This window comes from Streptopelia decaocto (assembly GCF_964273445.1).
Source record: "Streptopelia decaocto genome assembly, chromosome: 3".
Classification (NCBI taxonomy): Eukaryota; Metazoa; Chordata; class Aves; order Columbiformes; family Columbidae; genus Streptopelia; species Streptopelia decaocto.
Window position 1 is genome coordinate 86420748 of NC_138656.1, and position 21692 is coordinate 86442439.

General features: G+C 38.5%; 1 protein-coding gene across 3 annotated transcripts in view; it reads right to left on the reverse strand.

Annotated features, from left to right (window-relative positions):
* TTK (TTK protein kinase) overlaps positions 1–20279 on the reverse strand; it is a 33144-nt gene extending 12865 nt beyond the window's left edge. The window contains exons 1-10 of one of the 3 annotated variants that reach the window (XM_082050148.1): positions 20158–20279; positions 15592–15750; positions 13184–13328; positions 12672–12897; positions 8127–8233; positions 3158–3301; positions 2179–2290; positions 1999–2074; positions 1819–1916; positions 692–791 (exon numbers count right to left, since the gene is read on the reverse strand). In XM_082050148.1, the coding sequence (XP_081906274.1) occupies positions 692–791; positions 1819–1916; positions 1999–2074; positions 2179–2290; positions 3158–3301; positions 8127–8233; positions 12672–12897; positions 13184–13328 (1008 nt within the window). In that variant the 5' untranslated portion in view covers positions 15592–15750; positions 20158–20279. Of the gene's footprint in view, positions 1–691; positions 792–1818; positions 1917–1998; positions 2075–2178; positions 2291–3157; positions 3302–8126; positions 8234–11630; positions 12024–12671; positions 12898–13183; positions 13329–15591; positions 15751–20157 lie in introns of those variants that run through there. The other 2 variants (XM_082050149.1, XM_082050150.1) reach the window with 2 other exon arrangements.
* Between the last annotated feature and the right edge of the window lie 1413 nt (positions 20280–21692).

Sequence of the window (21692 nt, forward strand, 5' to 3'; positions counted from 1 at the left end):
AAAAAACAAAAGGCATCTTAAAAAGGCTTGAAGAAGATCCCAAGTATAGTGTCTGAAATACATTTCTTTATGATAATTAAAGACTGACACATCACAAAGCAAACATGCTTAAAAAAAAACAATGGAGGGTACACAGAAAATTGTCACTGATACTACTTTAAAAATCCATTGACACTCTGAATTTCCACCATACAAAGACCGAAATGCTTTTTATTTTTGATTTTTCTTTCGGGGGACAAGGACACAGGACATGAAAGGCATAGCTTGAAATTAATCTCTATCAAAAACTATCATTTACAGCTCCATAGAGCACTTAATCAAGTGAAGTAAATTAAACAAACTTCATTGAATAGAGTACTTCCCATGATAAAACTCACGACTACAGCTGGAAGAGCTCCTGTAGTCAAGATAAAACCTGATTATCTCCTCTTTATAAATCCTGTTACAGATTTTTAACACACCTCCATCAGATATATTGTTCAGAGAAAGCTTTCTTAATGCCTGATTATGCATAACAATTTTCAAATTTAAAAGCCACAATTAATGTTTCTAGTTACAACTGATTACTTAACATACAGGAATATTCTACCTTATTTCTTTCTTGAACTGAAAAAAAGCATTATTTTCCTTTCTAATACCACAGGACAGTCAAGTAGAGTTCCTTACATCTATTTGAAAAAGTTCAAGTTACCTGTAGGTCTCCTGAGTCATATGAATCACTCCCACTAGATTTTGATTCTGAGGGTGGACAAGGTGCGATGAAGGCTCTGCATTTGGAGCCGGATATTTGCCTATTGACATAACATTGTTAATTACATCACATGCCAACACAATGTAATAATTGGCTTTTGTGAACCAGATTAAAAAAAAAGGCAGTTGCGTGAAGACTTGACTACAAGTTTCAAATAAACAGAATAGCAGGTCCACTCTAACAGCCAAGTGAGAAACACCACCAACAAATTTGTAACAATGCCACCATCATCCTATGAAATGACAGATGACTTAACTGGTTGTCTCCCACAGAAAACACCAGTAAGCTACAGCTAGGATCCTAAACCCTAATGGTGTGCTCCAAATTAAATTCTGAAATACTTACAGAACAATACTATCATGTGAAATAGCTATCTCACTACTTTCACAGATTCAAAATACTGGACTTCAGCTAACTTCTGAGAGGCTAAGTATGAAGTTTTTACTTTCCGGTAACATATTTCTCCCCACATTTATCACTTCTACATTAATTTATATCACACAGCAATAAGACAGGAAGAAAACATAACAGACTTGATTTGCCATGAGGAGGAAGATTTTTCTCCTCTGTTTATTTTCAAGCTATGCTATGGTCAGGTAACATGTAGTAAAGTGCTGTTTTAGTTGGCAGATTCTTCCATTGCTGAACAGTTATTCACAACGAGCATAACTAGTTCAATATAATCATTATCATATGGACTATGTTACAAATGAAGATTTAAAAAAAATTCTTCTGGAAGTTACAAGACTATGTCTAATTTTAGGAACTGGAATACATAAACGTGAAGTTATTTTGAACAACATTTATTTTTGCCTTAGTCTCCATTTGGTTTGAGCTTACTAATTAGCCAGAACAAGAAAATTATCTTTGCATGCTTTCATACAAAGAATCTGAGTAGTAAGATAAGAAGTGGGCTATTGCAATACCTAGTGCAGTTATAATGATTATTTGTCAATCTTTAGATTAATCTTAACATTCTTAACTGATATTTTCACTATCCAACAAAAGCATTCGGTTGAAAAAGAGTTATAAAATCTTTTGTGCTGCAGTTAACCAAATAACCATACCTCCTCATTACACTAGCTGTAAGTGGAACACTTGTTGTCTTCACATCATCATCAGCATCAGCTACTAGTTTAACAGGAACCCTCCCAAAGGGGCAGGCCTAAGAGCAAATTGAAAGTTATCAGATGTGTAAAGCAGTATGAAAAGTTTAAGGTTTTGAAGTAAAATGTTACATGTTCTACCTGGTTAGACTTGTTTAGTGGTCTTAATGGATTGTGGCAATTAAGTAGAGCATTGAACTCCTCTGATTTCTCTTCCCTGAAAGCAAGAAAGAAAAAAAAAAAAACCACAAAACCCCACACAACATTGTAGTGTAGTTTAAATGATGTTTTAAGAAATAAAATAACAAATCAAGCCATTACCCAAGCAAAAGTCTGGTAACAGTAGAAGGATTTTCACCAGAATCATTCTTTTTTATTATGCTTCTGCAACTTCCAGCTATGCTCTGAAGTACAGACTCTTGTGCACTTGATACTGTAGGGAAATTAGAATTAATTAGGTAATACTGTAGACTGCCGTTATTTATAAAGAAACAAGTGTTCTTTGATTTAACAAGACACAGTCACATTTCAAATAATATTCCTGAAGACATATCCCTAAGGAAATTAAATCAGATCTACTGCATTAATTCTGTCCTTATACAAAGCAAAATATGGTAGTGTTAAGACATGGCTCTTGCAATAGTTAGTTGCATGCACTTGAATATTCAAGTCAAACCATGTTTTTCACTCCAAACAAATTTACCTTTCAAAAACTTCAAGGTAACTGTTTCCTTATTGAAGTTATACCCTGCAACCAGTACCAGTTATATTTTGATATAGTCAAGCACTTAAATTTTATACTGATAAATATATGGGGTTTGCCCATTTGTAAATTAAATATAAAGTTGAAATGGATTCTTTTTCCTAGATTTGACTTCACTGAAATATGCTGGTAAAGTACCGGCAGCTAAGTGTCACAAAAAGATACACCTCAAAGCAAGCTATCCATATAGCTTACTCTGTACATTCCAGTTCTCATTCTTCTCTACCACCAGTCGCTTGCTCTTCAACTTTCAGCTAAAAGTATCTACTACAGAGCACAAATACACAATGAGTCAGAGGAATGACCTTTGCAGAATTAGAGTCTACCCTCCTGTAGCTCCTGCAAACACAAGTCACCACATCAAAGACAGAACCAAGTATTGAAGGAATAAAATGGAGAATATAGACAAATATGACTGTTTATTAGACATTAGCAGATTGAGTCTGTATATAGAAAGGACAAACATTGCAGAATAATTTTTTTTAATTGAGCATTACAACATGCAAAAACCCAATCAATTTAAGAATTTGCAGTTACCTGCAAAGTTCTCCTTCTCCTCATCTGAAAGCAACTGCTTTTTTTGTGAATGAAAGTTTTGTAGAGCAGTTTCCAACATTCCTAGTGGAACAGCAGAGCACTCCACAGCTTTCTGAAGAAGCTGTTTACACTTCTTCATATTTCCTAAGTAGTACAGAACACAGAAGTAGAAATCAAGGAAATAGAAAGTTATGTTAAGGCAACGTGTTGTGTTTTTTTTTAAAGACATGATCACACTCATGCTTTCTTATATTCACTTTTCGTTGTTCTGTGAAGCCATTGTTCATTAGGCACTTCCACCTCCCCTTACATATCCATGCTCAGGATATTGCCTGAACTAGTCACAAGTGAATCACATCAGTCAATTTTGCATATGAAGTTGAACACCAGGTCACAAAGTATGCTTTATTAAGTCACAGAACTGCATTCTCATCATTTGTTTAGTGCTCTGGGAACTGTACGGAAATACAACACAAACTCTAAATTCTTCTTTTTTTTTTTTTCTGTAGTATCAGCAAGGAAAGAAAAGCTTTAAGGACTTCCATTTAGATCTGAACAGATACAAACTTTATTATATATTCATTATGAAACATCTTTAAGGCACTCAATAGAAATCAAAGGTCAAAAGCAGCTGTTAAACTACAGATTACTCCAGAAAGCACTACACCTAAGAAAAGATGAGTGAAAAGGAAAGATTTTGTTTTGTTACAATTTTACATGTTATTAAATGCCAAAAACAGAGGTTAAAGAGAACTGGGGGAGAAAGGGCATGTTTAACAAAAAAAATGTTGAAAGCAATCAGTTTACACATAAGCACGTATACATACAGCTGTTAAACAAACAAAAACATAAGAGTCAAATAAAGAAAAAAAAGTCTGCTGCAACTAAAAGCTTTTCCTTAATTTATAGCATATCATGGCAAAATGACACAAGTTTTGTTACATCTGTTAACGCCCCTCAAGTCCCAAATGCCTTTTTCCTCAGTTCCAAAACAGGAAAATGTAAACCACTTTGATTTTATAGGTGCCACATACACCATTATATAGTATAAGAAGTACTTTATTATATATGTATTTCAGAGCTCTATGATGTTTTCAGCACTCATAACTCCACCGGTATATGAAGTTAGATGTCAATGTCACCTGCAGTTCAGACTGGGGGGAATGGGGTGTATATATTAGGAACTAACGCTTAAGTGACATATTTTGAGAATATTATATGGGTGATGTTGGACACCAAAGCCAGGAAGGACCAAAAGATTTGCTACAATTTAATCTATTTTCTGCATCTTTGTTATGCTTTGTTTTTTAATCATGTAATCAGATATTTTTCTCCCAAATCCTTAACAGTGGATAGGATTAGTCTTTCTTTTTAAGAATCCTTATCCAGCATTCTACCTTTGGCTCTATTTACTAACCACACAATGCTTCAACAAGACTTGCTATTCAAAATGAAAGCAATTCCTTCTAGTATTACGTGCCTCATTGAGTAAGAACAACACACCAAAACACCTATATGAAAAATGAACTGCTCCATCTCCCTTAATAGATGAGGAACCAAAGCATAAAAGTAAAGCCAGATCTACCTGTGAGTTTCAATCAGTCCACTTCATCACATACAAAAGCCTGTATGACAAAATCATAGAATTGTTTAGGTTGGAAAAGACCCTTAAGATCAAGTCCAACTGTTAACCTAACACTGCTGTGTCCACCACTAACCCATATCCCTAAGCACCACATCTACACAAACACCTCCTGGGATGGTGACTCAACCACTTCCCTGGGCAGCCTGTTCCAATCCCTGACAACCCTTTCCATGAAGAATTTTTTCCTAATATCCAATCTAAACCTCCCGTGGCACAACTTGAGGCCATTTCCTCTTATCCTATCACTTGCTGCTTGGGAGAAGAGATCAGCACCCTCAGTGCTACAGCCTCCTTTCAGGTAGTTATAGACAGCAATAAGGTCTCCCCTCAGCCTCCTTTTCTCCAGGCTAAACAGGCCCAGTTACCTCAGCCACTCCTCATTGGACTTGTTCTCTAGACCCTTCACCAGTTTTGTTGCCCTTCTTTGGATCCACCTAGGTGTGACATTTGACATAGCCAAAAGTGGGTTTGTGGTCATGAGTTCTGAGCAATTCACAGCAAATCTTGCTTCAAGCACTCTACCCAAGGCACAACAAAAGTGAGGAAGAGACAGCTCTTCATCTGATTAGTTGAAATGAAGTTGTATTCAGCATTTAAATAAAAACAAACCAGAATGCTACCTTTATTATGAATTTTCATGACCTGAAAATGGAAAGATAATCTCTGAGGAAATCAAAATCTATTTGCCAACCATAATTTCAGAATTTTCACTTGAGTTTTAGCTCACATTTTGCTCAAGACAGAAGTATAATTAACTTTCTTCTTAAAGCAAAGACAGATTAATCCAGAAGCAACTGGCAGATGTGCCAAAGCACTGCTGAAATTACTGGGGTGAGAAGGTAACAAATCACAACACTCCTCCATTCCCTCTGCCCTAAACTGGACACACTCAGCAAAAAAGGAACAGCACTCCAAGTAACAATATAAAACTCACGTTACATTAATCCCCTTTAAATCGCCCAGAAGAGACGCCAGAGCACCATATGCATTACCAAACGTCAAACAGACCAGCTCAAGGATAACTGATACACTGGAGATAAAACAAAACAAATCATGAATGTTTGATTTCTTTGGCATTAGGTATTTATTTCAGGTTGGCTATTTGCTGTCAAAGTAAAAGAAACGATTGCACTAACATATCCCATAGCTATGAGGTAATTAAATTCACAAGTGATTTTGACAGAAGGACAAATCTAGTCATTGGTAACCACTAGTAACATTTCTACATTTTACTTAAATTACACAATAGGTTTTGTTTATTACACTTGTTTCACAGTATCTTTATTATCACAGCATCACTGTTTTGTTGTCTTTTTTAATAAGCATACAGTGCTCACTAGACAAATTATTAGCTATTTTTTACTGCTGTTTATAAGTTCAACACAGAAAGTTTCTGTTAGAACAAGACCTGCCAGATATGCACATTTTTGTCCTCCCCACCCTTTCTCTACTAGTTACTTTACACGGCATGTATTTCTGAGGGAGACTTCCACAGCCTTTCCTGTTACAAATTCATTTTATTACGACTAAACCGATTACTTAAGAAAAACTGGAAAATCTGAGAAAAAAGTATTTACTTATTGATTGTAATAAAATGGCTGTACATCATGGGACATACTTTGAATATCTAAACTGTATCCTAAAATACAGTAAAAACAAGGAATTCATGCACTGAACGTCTTTTTTTCCCCACAGGCAGTGGTTTTGCCTATGAATAGCAAAAGTAAGCATAAAGAAGAATACCTAGCTAAGACAAATTCAGAATCCAGAGTATAGAATGAACAGTTTAACTCAATTATTGTAGTTAATTTGGGGGAGAATTTCTCATACCAGGCAGTATGCAACAGCTTGCATGATACTAAACAGAAAATAATGAAGGAAAACAAATGACAAACACCTCAAAATTTATCTACCAAGGCTTTTTCTTTCAAAGAAAACAGTTTTAACATGATGTGCTTGTCCTTCCAGACGGAGCAAGCTGTTAAATGGAGGAGATAAACAGAATGACATAAATCACTGCTCAAGTCACTCATGGAAAGAAGATTAAAAAAAGACACCCAAAAATACAAGGCTATGGGTAGGTAGCACAACTCTGCTGCCAAGTACCAGGGCCACCTCCCCTATCCACAATAGGAAAGAAGCCACATAAGCCAAGGTCAACTGTGTGGACTACTGGCCCAAAGCATTGGGGGACCTACTGTTCTAGATAGATTACAGAACCAAGTATTGAGGACCTCTTGTTCTGGATATATTACAGCATAATTTATAGAGTCTACAATAGTCTAGAAGGAGAAATGGAAGAGCAAAAGCTAGAAAAAAACTTGTAGATAAAGAGTTCAATAAGGAAAAAACACACAACACACAAAAAAAAACCCACAACCCAAAACCAAAAAAATGCCACAAAACAACACTTCAGCTATGCAAATGTAAAACCCAAGCCAGATCCAGTACACCACACAACAGGATAAATTAATTCAGAAAGTTTGCTTTCAGTGCAACTATCCCTATCAGGGACAGAGTTCAGGCATCTCTTCAAAACAGGGACCAGATTTTTTTAAAAGACATTAACACTCTTATCAGAATGGCTTATCTAAAACTCCTCAGTTGGTACCATATGACAAAAATTACCATTCTGTTTCAAATAATGACAAAACTCCTTCGCCCTCACCACAGCTGACTGAAACATGGCATCGGTGATACTGTCAAATAAGTTAGCCCATGGTCATTATGAAGCAACAGAAAATACCATTCATCTCCACATGAATACTCAGAATACAGTGGAACAGGAAACAAAAGAATCAATGAAAATGCAATTGCTAGCTACTTAAGAACCTGAACAGCAAGGGGGGAAACTTAATTGGACCAAACTGCCCATTTACAGTGTATTTTGGTTTAATGAAAAAACACACAAAGAATCTAGTTGCTTTTCAGAAGGAGATAGAATTTCTCCCACAAGCAAGCTGAAAATATCTAAAGGGAAATTACCACCCAAATTTGACCATCATTTTTCAACACAGCAAGAGCCTTATCTGACACCAAGATCTAAGCTTAAAAAAAAAAAAAACCACTGCCAATTTTCATCTTTTTTGAAAGTTATTTTGAAAAAAGAAAAAAAACTATTAACTGTACACATATTCTTATTTTAAAAAGGAACATGCTATTGATAAATTTCAACCAAAAAAGAAACAAACCCAGATTTTTCTTTTTCTGATTGAAAACCTACCAAGTTTCCTTGCAAATTATGAAGAAGTTTAAAAACAGAAGAAGTTTAAAACAACAAAACCTAGAATAACATACACAGCAACACCAAGTTTTTCTACGCACCTTGTGAGAGCTCGAACTGTGCAAAAGCCACATGCACAAAAGCAAATTTCTTGCAGTTCAGCCTGGCCAAATGAAATTGGTCCCGTGCCTCCTCTGGATCTTGAAGACTGTAAAAACAGTATAACAATAGTTGTACAAGGCAAAAAGCCTGACTAACAAGGATCAAGTTCCATGTGCTTCAGACAATTCTTGAAAAGCAATCCACCAGCAAAGTTTTTCCTCTGGCTTAGAACCATTAATGAAGCACAAATAACCAGAGAATCTTAAAAAGGTAATTATTGAAAGATATTAAGCTGGCACTTTCCAAGAACCAGAATGTGTTCAAACATGAAGACGACGACTGAGAACTCATTCTTTGTCCCTGCTCATATTATTCTTCAAAATACATACATATTTTCCCCTCGGAACACCCAAATAACACCTTCCAGGCTACATGCTGACACCATCCAAAGAAAAATATCCATTCTTATAGCTGTAACGACTCCTATACTAAGGTGGTTGCAAGGCAAGGGGACAGGGAAATTGCTTTAGAAACTCCAAGTGTGGAAAAATGTATCATATTAATCAAGTCAGAAGAAATATTGTATACACTATTAGTTATATATATTAGTAGCAATATGGTCACAATGTTTCCAATCCATTACATTAAAGCACTATTGAACTCCAAAATTTTGCTAGAGGTTATGAGCTCTTTTATTGAAGAACTTTTGCAACTGCACTCAAATTGTCAAGATTCCCTTAGCAGAGCTGTAGGTCACTGAAGGAAGTTGTTTCTGCTGGTACATCTATAAAACCATAACTATAGAAAACTAAAACACAACAAGAGCATTTACCCAACAGCTACCTCTATCAAGAGTATTATGGGAAAAATCAACTCCTTACAAGATGTATGGAATTCTTTCTGTTTTCCCCATACTCCTAGCCAACACAGCCTTATCAATTAAATTTTGTAGCACAAGGTGGATTTAAGTCCTTTTTCGGCAGACACACAGATAGCAGCAATAGCAAACATAGTATACTTCAAAAACATACTGATTATGCCACAAAGTCTAAACAAAATAGTTCACATTTAATAGTTCCTTTACTTTGGCTAAATTTTAATCCTAGTTTTACATTCAGCGACAGGTTGCCAAACTAGGTGACCTAGATGCTTGCACACAGTACACCAAAATTTAAATATTCTGGAGAATTTAACAGCTTAAGTAAATACCTGTTAAGTTAGAAAAAGACACAAATCTATATTACTATGAAATAATAAATTAACATTATGTTTCAATGAACTGCCTCCCCTTTTCTAGCATTAAAAAAAGAAAAAAAGAGTTCATAGAATAGTATGGGTTGGAAGAGACCTTTAAAGGTCATATAGTGCAACTCCCCCAAATTCTTTTAATGCTTTTATTAGCACAATCCACAACCAAGAAATAAGGAATTTCTTGCAAAATTACATCCTTATTCAATATGTAAGCAGAAGTAATACTTAGAAGCAGGAATGGTAAAACTTTTATGACAATGGCTTAAAAAATAAGTACAGAAAAAGACAACACAGAAAACTAACGAGAACATATTTATAGTAGAATTCTGTGGAATTAAGAATGAAAAAAGTCTCTATCATTGCTTAGGTATGTTACTGAACTCCAGTAAGTTTAATAAACTCATCTCTGGTCACCTAAAGCAATAGGACAGGCACAGAATAACTCTGCAGGCAGAGTCAGACTAACACAAATTAAGCAGTAACAGGCACTTTTACAAAGAGTGTTACAATTTAGGTTCCCCACAGAAAGTGGCAACAACTTGGACAGCAATATGCAGAACACGACCCACTGTTCGCTACAGGCATCAAGTGACGCACACTTGGTGGCACTGTGCTACAGCCAGAAGTGTTACATGAAAGCAGGCCTGGCATGGTGTATGTGCCATACAGATAATCACGGGTGCAACTGGTTGTTCACCTTTGCCTGTTTCACAGCACATTCAAGGGATCTTCAAACACCCTCAGTATCATCGATAAGTCAAAAGGTTTTGGTATAGTCAGGCTGCAGCTAGAGAAGATACCAGGAAAAGTCAGGACCAATGCCAAGACTGGAATAACCCAGCTTTGACCAGAAGAAAACTGTTGGTGCCAAGAGTCGCTATAATCAAACAGTTTGCTGTTGTCACTGCTTCTCAAGTTTGTGATGCTCTGGCTTACTTCTGTTAGATGGAACATTTGGGAGAACAAGCAGAACTCTACTGAAGAGCACCTTTCTCCTCCCACCAAAGGCAGTATCAGAGCACCTACACATTCAAGCGCTACTTTACTTGCAATAGCTGAAAAAAATAAATCAGAAACACTCAAGGAAGTAATGAGATGACAGAATTTATTTACCAGAAGCAAAAAAATGAGCAGAGACAAAACAAATAGTACTAGACAAAATGACAGCCAGGAACAGAGAAGGTGAGTATGAAACACCAGGGAAATATCAAACACCAAGAAAATCCAAATAACCACTTACTGATTAACATTCATGTCCAAAAACTACAGACAAGCAACACTGTTGTTGGTTTTTTACATCTGGTAAGTCAAAGCAATTTCATGTTCTGGTGTGATTACATCTATAGTTTATAAATGTATTATAGTTTCATATAAATAATTGACTTTGTATTATACGCCACTCTGAAAGAGAAAGCATTAGCTTAAAATAAATGATTAAGAACTGGCTAATCTCTTGAGGGTAATTTTCAAATGGGGGACTGCCATTTAGGGAGATACTTATAGTAAAGTTCCATTGGGACTGATGCTGTGTCAGATTTTCTACATTTCTAAAAACTAAATTTAAAAAATAATTTTCATTAACAAGTCAGGATACATATGACTGATGATATTTGCCAGTTAAAAATTTGAAGCAGAAAAAAAACAAGATCTGAACTACCCAGTGAGCTAGGTATATTCTACAGTAATGCTGACTACCAGGAACAGAAGACGTTACAGGTATAGAGAGTACATTTTAATAGTGAAACAAGATAAACTACTCTCCCAAGAAGGCCCCTAAAGGCTATAGCAGTGAAGCAACTCAAGACATTTCAGAGGGACATCTCAACTAAAACCACTAAAAATATTCTTGCATTCTAGCATTAACAGACTACTGACAGTGCCCTAGATTTTGCTCTCTGTAATACAACACACAGAATACTGAACACAGTTCTAGTATTCACCTTTAAAACTGTGTTCTAAAGATCAAGTGGAAAGATATCCAAGAGTTTTAAAGTTATTTGGGAGGTAGGAAATAATCTTTCAGAACTTCAATTCCTACTGTACACAATGAGATTGATAATAGCATCTAATCATGATTTTGGAAAAGAAATTCCAGAAAGGATGAGCTGGAATCCTGTGTTACACAATTGCTGTTCTGAAGAAAAGCAACTAAGCTTTGAACAGAGCCAACAGATGCCATCTCCCAGTGTCTTTAAAGACAGGAGATCTTTCTGGAAGATATGCTTTACTCCACTTTCACAAAAATACCTTACCTCTTCAAGATACTAAAGATTCACAGCAGGTCGTTATTCGCTCCTGCATGTTTCTCCACATTAAACAGATGGCTTCCATTGTGTGGTTTTTAGTAAACACTGATGCAGCAAAATCCATGCAAATGACAGTACAGACAAAGAAGCAGACCATATCATACTGTAAGACCAAGCCACCTGCCAAAAATCCAAATGGGAGGACATACAAGAAACAGAAAAAGACTAGCTATATTCACTGAAGATCACCTGCTCAACTAACCATTAAGAATTGCTGCAGTGTTAAATTGCAGCTCTTGATCAAAATATTTGCTGTCACAGCATTTCAAGTGACAAAAGAACTACTTATGAAAAATCCAATTATAACCCTCTCCCAAATTATGTCTGGAAACATCTGGACAAGCACACTGGTAAAATTTGGATTGAGTAAACCAATAAATGACCACAAAACTAATTTTCTAAGTATGAAAGTCTAGAATGATGTTCTGAGACATCCTTCCTACCACAAGGCAGCTATTTAATGTAGCTGGGATGCATCTTTCCTGCTAAGGAAGAAAGCAGACTAGACAAGGATAGACCACCATGGTCTGATTAGATGTCTACCTCACAGCCAAATCAGTTACAGAACTCCACAGGAAGCTAACCCTAATTTACAACACACAGTTTAATACACAGATTATAGTTACCCAAAGTTGTAACAGATTTCACCTATGCAGCTTCTTCTGAGCTGAAGTAAAAAAAAAGTCTCATGCTATTTCCCCATGTGCCTTACATACAGAACACAGAAAAAAAGCGTGTTAACATCTCTAAATGAAATAACTCTGAACAATCATGTTGTTTAGCATATACAAAAAATTGCAAGTACTGTGCAGACAACAGATGACTAGCCAAAGCTGCTCAGAGTTTCAAGAAACCAATATGAAAACATCCCCAATCAAAATGATAATTTGTTGCAGAAACGACTAATGAAAACAAACTTTTTTATCATCATTCAAATTCATAATTCTGAATGAGTTCTTATCCTGAAAATTGAAAATGTATACTTACGCTTTCAACTCAGCAAATCTCACAAGGATGCGAGCATAGCTCTCATTTTGACTATGCTTTTCTGCAGGCAATGCGGTCACCGCCTGACTGTAACGACCAATGAGTCTGTTCAGTAGACCAACATCCGTCTGAGGAATACCCTTTTTCTCTAGCCTAAGTAAAAAACACAGCCAATCTTCTGGATTATTTGTTGTCATCATTATTTGATTAACAGTTCCAGAGTTATCTGACAGAAAAATAAGAAGGGAGATCCATTAAAACTGCAGCAAACTTGAACAGAAGAAAGCACTTTTCATAAGCTTTCATGTAAAAAGACCGGTGATTTGGATTGATTTTATTTTTTGTTTTTACACCAGATTAGAACAATGCATTTAACTAAAGATACAAGGAAATGCAAAACGTATTTTGTGATCACTAGTACTGAAGAAATCCTTTCAGCTAATGGTTCTTTCACTCTTAGTCTAGGTTAAGATCAGTTGCATAAGTGACAAGAGATGAACAAAACCACATACCTGTTGTATCAGCTGAAAATTTAGTACAGTTAAGTTCATCTGTGATATTGTCTTCATTTCTGTATTTGTTTTTCAAGTCTCTAACTTTATTCATGATTGAAGCAATTTGTGGCAACCCTCTTTCACTTAGGTCCTCCTCCTCCATCTGCAAACACAAGGTTAAAAACCAGTGAAGGTACTCAAGAACCCTCTTATTGCTCACCTTAATTGCAATTACCATGGGAAACCCTCTCATGTATATTTTGCAGTTTGAGATTCAACCACATTATGTAACAAATAGTTTATGAAGCCTTTGTCAATGTAGTTATGCAAGTAAACTTCTTGGCAGAAGCCAGCTTAGATGAACAGGAATAGGTGCTTAAGATACTTCTCCCCCTTGCCAAACACTCCTAACACTTCTCTTGAATAAACAGCAATGGAACAAGCATTTGTCAGACTTCAGGGTGACCTGCCTCAGGGACAAACCCCAGCAGAAAAATACATGAGAGGGCAAGAACTTCTCTTTTGCTTAATGCTTTTCCTGCTTTCTCAACTGCATCACCATATGGACAAGAGAAAGGAAAGGCAAGGAGAGACTTTCATTTGATGACACCTGTAAGGCTAGGTTAGACTATGTTAGATGTGTCACCCCACATGCACACCTCCTCTAAATGTAAACATTTTTCAGAGAGAAAGAAAGCTTCATACTATACACTGGAAGTTTTAACAATATATTTTTTTTCCATCACTGGTGTAACTTATAGTAGAAATAGTAAGTTTCAAGACATAACAGATACTTACAACCCATCTTTTAGCATTATCTCCTCTCTGTAATAGGCATGGTATTTTTAACTTAACATAATATACTTATAGTTGGACAGTGAGATATGCTCTGAAAAATATCAGTTTATTATTTATACCTTAATTTTAACATCATTCTTCCCTAAAGCAGCACTTAAGTATTATGCACTTATTTATACTACTGAGATTCTAAATCAAATATTTTGAAATAGTTTCTTGTCCTGGTTCTCATTAAGATTTGCTGTTGCAAAATTTTACTGCCTAGATGTCTTTCTAAAAGGATTCATTAGAAGAGATTACACAAATAAAGACAAACCACTGAATACAGGTTAACCAGTAAGTGATGTGTAACAAATTACCATATTACAATCAGCTTTCTCTAACCAGAAACCATAAACCAGGAAGACTTTTGTGCTTACAGAACCTGCTCATACAGCAGAAGTAGGCATATTTGATATTCTTCTGCTGTATTACAAATGCCCCACCAAGAATATTAAGTCTGCTCTTGTCTATACAGAAGCGTTATTTAGTAGGTTCAAAACACACGGGTGGGTTGTTGTTGTTGTTGTTTTTTTTCTCTAAACTCCAAGATTTAGTCTGGCAAAAGCACCACGTACATTACCACTATCAAAAGATCTTAGCATCAATTTAACAACTCTTGGAGTCAGGTGAGATGTTCAACACATGAGTTCATAAGCTCTGAAAATGGTTCCTTCTTTCATTTACAAAATGGAATATTTTCAGTGGTCTAATAAAATTAGAAGGAAGCATCCCCCCAAATACGGCTGTAAGCAAGAACAATACAGAAGAAAAAACTATGAAAGCTACAGGCAGCATGCTACATCAGTGCTATCTGAAAACAACTTTTGTTTAACTGAGCTGAGACAAAAAAAAAAAGAATTCTCCATTTTTTGTTAAAAGAAATTACATTGAATAAATTCTAATTTTAGTGCTCATTTGGAACTTCCTTTAAGATCTGATTGAGCCTAAAGTGCATAGGGAAAAAAATCTTAGGCAGTTCTGAGACTGCCTCTGTAAACTGTCCCATCTTTTGGAGATCACTTTGGTGAAAGTTACACAGGTGATTACAGTAGCAAAGACTGTTCACATGACATTCTAAAGATTATACCTGTTTACTCCACAGGGGAACAAAACACATTTATTTCTTCCCAGGGAAGATTTTGGTACCTATTACAGCTTTGCCTTGATAAATACAGTAGGGGGGCTACAGGAACTCAATACTCCAAGTCTCCTCTTTATGGGTGAGAACATCCTTAAAGATCTGTCCTAGAACTGTACTAATTTCCTCAAAGTATGGAGGAGGTCAGCTTCTCCAAAACCTGAAGCACCAAGAAGATCAAGCAAATTTTACCTGAGGCTTAGTAATACCATACTCTCTCATTACAACTGTAATTGCTACAAATTCCCTGGTAGATTAAAAAAAAAAAAAAAAAAAAAAAAAAAAAAACACACACACAAACCCACAATATTTTTATTTTCCTCACCAATGTAAAAGCTTAATTTTTCTTTTTATAGTGATAGCTTGCCAAATGTAGTGGACCAAAAAAAAAAAAATCATTTTATGCATAAATTTGATCTTAACTCCCATCAATACATGTCAAACTTACATTGCTCGTGTGCTGCTTAACTGTCCAAGGTTCAACGAGTACTATATAGAGAAAACCTCTCCTTGTCAAAAGATAATGTGGATGAGGGTCAGACTATCTCAGATGATCCCTAGCAAACAGGAAAGGCAAGAAATGCAGCTCTGCATCCTGAGGAAGTTCCTGTATATCAAAAATGGCATGGTTAGACATTGAAAAGTAAATGAATATCAGTGCACCCTGTAACCTTGCTTCACCTTCCTGACATTCCAGAAATAAAGTTTTATTAAATCAATAAAACTAGTCCAAGTTAGTCTTTTAACTTTTTTGTACTGTTTTATTACTGAGGTTGAGAACGTCCAAATGTGTAAGCTTGTTATGACATTTACAGATACAAAATACGCTCAGGGCATAATCATCTGCATATTGTCAGCATTTGCGACTAATCTTTCTATTCCTGTCAAAGTTCAACTGTAAGCAAGTATTCAGACTCTCATTTTAGCTTTATCTGTTGTACGGTTAGCATTTGCCATAAATGTATCTGTGCGAAATCCATTCAAATTCTAACAAGACAGCAAAGACCTAAAATAGGAACATGCTGTTCTACATGCATTTAATAGAAGCAGAGCTTCTTACCACAACAACTACATGGCAGCACATTTAAGATCTAGAAAAGCCATTCAGGAGGTGAGGTTAGAGACAGGGAAGCAAAGAACAGGGAGAATGTGTATGCAGATATCAGGAAGATGGAGAACAACCTTTAAAAAAAAGGATAAATGAGGTAACTTCAACCCCTCATACAGACCCACTACATCAGGAGCCAAGGGACTAAAAAAAGCAGTATATATTGTAAATGGATGAAGTGGCAGTACCAGTTATCCACAGGATTTCAGGTGCAATATACCCAACAATGTTTATTGATACCAAAGACATACAGTGTAACACAGCAAATCACGTATCTGTTCAGTTTCTGAATGGTGCCAAATGCAGTTTTTCCTCAAACTTTTGAGAAAGTATGAAAATACTTTTTACTTACCAAACAAAAAGGTACATTCTCTTATTACCCTGGAATCTACTGAAATATTGCATCTGTTTATCTAAGGAGGTGTAGAGAACAGTGAAAAAATTCAGGCAAATGCCCAAGAGCTTGCCTGGCATTTTTTCCTCCAAGTGAATGGACAAGCCTAGTAAAATATATTTGTTATCCTATTACTTATATGTTCCTTATACCCCCAGACCATTTTGGCTACAAACTGTTACATTAAATATTTGTTTAGCCACCTTCTTATGGTCTGAGTAAAAGTGTCTACTAGTGTCAGAAGGCTACACATTGAAGAATTTTCAGTTAAGTCCTCTACACTGTGTAAAAAAAGGTAAAAACACCACCCCTAAATCAGAAACTTTATCCATGTGTATGTTTTCTGGTGCCTTCCTTTCCTATGCAGAAAGATCACACACAAACAAGAGGGGAAACTTAAATGTAGCCTTCATCTTTTACAGTATTTGCATTATAGTACTGATGTATTCAGTTAATTTAGGGGCAGTCAGCATGGCTTTACTAAGGGTAAGTCATGCTTGACCAGCCTCATAGCCATTTATGAGAATGTAACAAGGTGGATGATGGCAGAGCAGTGGATGTGGTCTACCTTCAGCAAAGTGTTTGACACAGTCTCCCATAGCATCCTAGCTTCCCATAGCATCCTAATTACTACGTTGACGAGGTGTGGTCTAGACAATAGAGTAGTGAGGTGGGTTGCAAACTGGCTTAAGGGGAGAAGCCAGAGAGTGGTAGTCAATGGTGCGGAGTCTAGTTGGAGGCCAGTATCCAGTAGAGTGCCTCAGGGGTCAGTACTGGGGCCAGTATTATTCAATATATTCATTAACGATTTAGACGAGGGAATAGAGTGTACTATCAGCAAGTTTGCTGATGACACTAAGCTGGGAGGAGTGGCTAACATGTCAGAAGTCTGTGCTGCCATCCAGCAGGATCTGGACAGGCTAGAGAGTTGGGTGGGGAATAACTTGATGAAATTTAACAAGGGAAAGTGTAGAGTCCTGCATCTGGGCAGGAACAACAGCAGGTTCCAGTATAAGTTGGGGAATGACCTATTAGAGAGCAATGTAGGGGAAAGGGACCTGGGGGTCCTGTTGGACAGCAGGATGACCATGAGCCAGCACTGTGCCCTTGTGGCCAGGAAGGCCAATGGCATCCTGGGGTGTATTACAAGGGGGGTGGTTAGTAGATCGAGAGAGGTTCTCCTTCCCCTCTACTCTGCCCTGGTGAGACCCCATCTGGAGTATTGTGTCCAGTTCTGGGCCCCTCAGTTCAAGAAGGACACGGAACTGCTGGAGAGGGTCCAGCATAGGGCAACAAAGATGATTAAGGGAGTGGAGCATCTCCCTTATGAGGAAAGGCTGAAGGAGCTGGATCACTTTAGTTTGGAGAAGAGGAGACTAAGGGGGGGACCTTATTAATGTTTATAAATATATAAAGGGTGAGTGCCATGAGGATGGAGCCAGGCTCTTCTCGGTGGCAAACAATAACAGGACAAGGGGTAATGGGATCAAGCTGGAACACAAGAGGTTCCACTTAAATTTGAGAAGAAACTTCTTCTCAGTGAGGGTGACGGAGCACTGGAACAGGCTGCCCAGGGAGGTTGTGGTGTCTCCTTCCCTGGAGACATTCAAAACTCACCTGGACATGTTCCTGTGTGACCTCATCTAAGCATTCCTGCTCTGGCAGGGGGATTGGACTAGATGATCTTCTGAGGTCCCTTCCAATCCCTAACATTCTGTGATACTGTGATAATTATTTAATAGTTGTCACTATTTGAGCAAAGAGGCACATGCATGCACATAGCACACCAAATGCTGTCAGTTACAGGAATTAGAACTATCTCCAAGTGCAGTTACATCAACGTTGCCAAAAGACACTGCAGTACTAGTAAAGACCCTTCCTGAATGTTTGGATGTATTACATAGACATTTAAGTGTTCAGAAATTCCTGCCTTCAAGACCTTGCCACCTTGGTTCAAGGTAGACAAGAAAAAAACATGTCACACATAACTATCTTCAGAAACACATGGCATTATCTATCATTCATCCAGTTATCAGTTATTGTTCTACATATATTACAGCAGAATCTAGTCTTTCTTACTCCTTTGAATAAATAGATACCAGCTTTCACAGAATCATTTAGGTTGGAAGAGACCTTTAAGATCAAGTCCAACAGTAAACCTGACGCTGCTAAGTCTACCACTAAACCACGTCCCATGAGTTTCTTCAAAACCCATGGGAAAGCAGAAAGCAGATCTGCTTGCTAAATGATACAAGCTTTTGGCTTAAAGTCTGAAGAGCAAATTGCAATTATAGGAACATGAAGGAAATCCTGCAACTTTTGCTTGTTCCACTCAGATGTTAAAAAAAATGCTGCTACCAGAAAGCATCAAGCTAAATTGTTCCATAAGCAGTCACCAAAATCTGACTTCAAACAGGTAGCAAAGCTCTTCAAATACTCTCCAACTTCAGCTCATTTCATGTTCCACATGACACCCTGATTACAAGACTAGGTTAAAAGATTATTAATTAGCTATCCAAAAAAAACAGGATTTTTCTTTTAATGGAAGCAAAATCACCCAACAAAAAAACAAAGCAACCAACCATTTTAAAGAGCAACATTAACTACGAATATAAATAGGAAAAATAGAAGCTCTAGCAGTAGCTACAAAAAAAGACTCAAAGATACACAATAGAGCCAATCAGAGAAAGGCTCAACAGCAGAGGAGCAGTGAGCTACTGCAGGATAAACAAACTGGAGGTTACACCGCATGTAAAAGTTACCCAGAGGCCGCAGAGAACAGAGCAGCACACAAAACCACTGAGACACAATTTTGAGTGCCGCAGACTTAATTAAGGATATAGCCAAGCAGTAACAAAGGACACCACTGAGAGTAGCTTTAGGGTATCATTTCAGGAATAGCTATTGCTTCATCACCTGGGCCAGCCAGAGCTGGGGGCACACATTGCAAGATCTTTCTCTCCTTCTCCCTCTCCTTTCCCGCATACATTTTCCCGTTTCCCAAACAATTTCCACGAAATCATACCAAGCACATTTCTGCTTTATGTCTAGTTCTAGAAGCGTTACTCCTCAGCCTAAGTGAAGACAAACAAAACCAAAAAAAAAAAAAAAAAACAAAAAAAACCAAACAAACAAACAGCCCCACTCTCGGAATCCCTCATCAAAGTCATGTTAAAAAACAAAGCCACAGAAGAGGAAGGCGGTGAGAAAAGGTAGCGAGAGAGAGGACAAAGCCATCAGGTTTCCTCACCCGCATGGGCAGCAGCCCACCGGAGCCCCAGGCCCCGTCCGCCGCCGAGCGCTCCCCTAGCCCACCGCGCCGGGACGGGGGAACCCATGAGAACGCCCCAGGCACCGCCGTTTCCCGCAGGCCTACGCCGAGGCGCGGGGCAGCGCCGACCCCGGCCGCGGAGGGCGGGGCCGGCGGGAGGAAGCCCCGCGGGTTCCGCCGCCACACAGCACCACCCCCCTGTACCGGGCACGCCGCTGTTCCCCGGCCCGGCCGCACTCACCCTTGCCGCCCCCTCCTGCTGCTTCGGGGCCGGGACGGAGGCTCCAACCGGACAACGGTGCCCGCGCCGCTCTAGGTTTGAATATGACTGACGCCCAAAGAACCCACTTCCCATTGGCCACAACAGCTCACGGGGCAAGGAAGGAAGCGAACGTTGATTGGTCAGAGGAGGGAAAAACAGGAGAGCCCGCCTGCCGATTGGGGAGGAGTGGTGCCGGCAGTAACAGTGCCTTGCCCCGCCCCTTCACCGTCTCGCGGCGCCGCTGCTGTAGCGCGGGCGGAGCAACCAACGGTCAGAGCCGCTCCCGCCCGGCCGCGCTGCCCCGGAGCGCAGCTGGGAGCAGACGGCGGCTGCGCTGCTCTGTCGGAAGCGGGGCGGTCTCGCTATCATCTGGAGTGATGGGAGCGCGGGAACGGCTTCCCTCAGCGGCCGTGTTTTCCCGGTGTTTTCCCGGCGTGCCGGCCCGCTTCCCGTCCCTGAGGGGCGCGGTGAGGGGAGGCTCCTACCCGAGAGCTGGTCAGTCACGGGCGGTCGCAGTCGGTTCCTCGCCGGCCGGGGCGCTGGCACGGCTGCAGGCGGTATTCCCGATTCCCACAGATAGGGACGTGTGAGCTGCCCAGGTGCCGTTCTTGAGTACAAAATGCAGATCACAAAACCGAGATAATAATAGAATCATAGAATAGTTCGGGTTGGAAGGACCTTCAAAGCTCATCTAGTCCAACCCCCCTGCAACGAGCAGGGGCATCTTCAACTGGATCGGGTTGCTCAGACCCCGTCCAGCATGCCCTTAACTGTTTCCAGGGATGGGGCACCTACCACCTCTGCAAACTTATATAAAATATAACCGAAAATATTTTCCTCTGTAAGGGATAACTTTATTTTTTTGAAGGTTCATTTAGCTGTAACAACTGTGGGATGGTGTGTCCTGACCAGCTCCCTAAGATTCCATCATTACCTTTTTCTCAGACGGATTCTTTGTAAGCTGATCCTAGATCTGCAGTATGCCTGAAGGTGCTAGAAGCAGCTGTTTCTCTGAGCTGTCCCTTTCTTCTTGGAGTTAGATTATAGCAATGCAAATGCACTAACTAGAACAGTTCAGCCTCTCTCAGTTTACATTCTGACTGTACATATTAATTCACAGTATCACAGTAAATTTGGGATTGGAAGGGACCTCAAAAGATCATCTAGTCCAATCCCCCTGCTGGAGCAGGAACGCCCAGGTGCTCTTTATAGTAGGTATGGTTCTTCTGTTGCTTGTAATATTTTCAAGATTGTTAACATGCTATAAAAGCCAGTGAGATATAGATATATGGCTTATTAATTTGATAAATTAGTAATCCATTAACTTTCTGTAGACACCACGCATGATATCAATAAGACACGTAAAGCACCCTATCATTGAAATTTATCTTTATTCCTCTAGAATTTAAGTATCTTGTCTAACCTAGTCATACAAGCTTGCTCTACAGTGAAGGAAAAGAGGTGTTTCAAGGGAGAAATTCAGTCCAAACACCTATTTTAGAATGTAATGGATC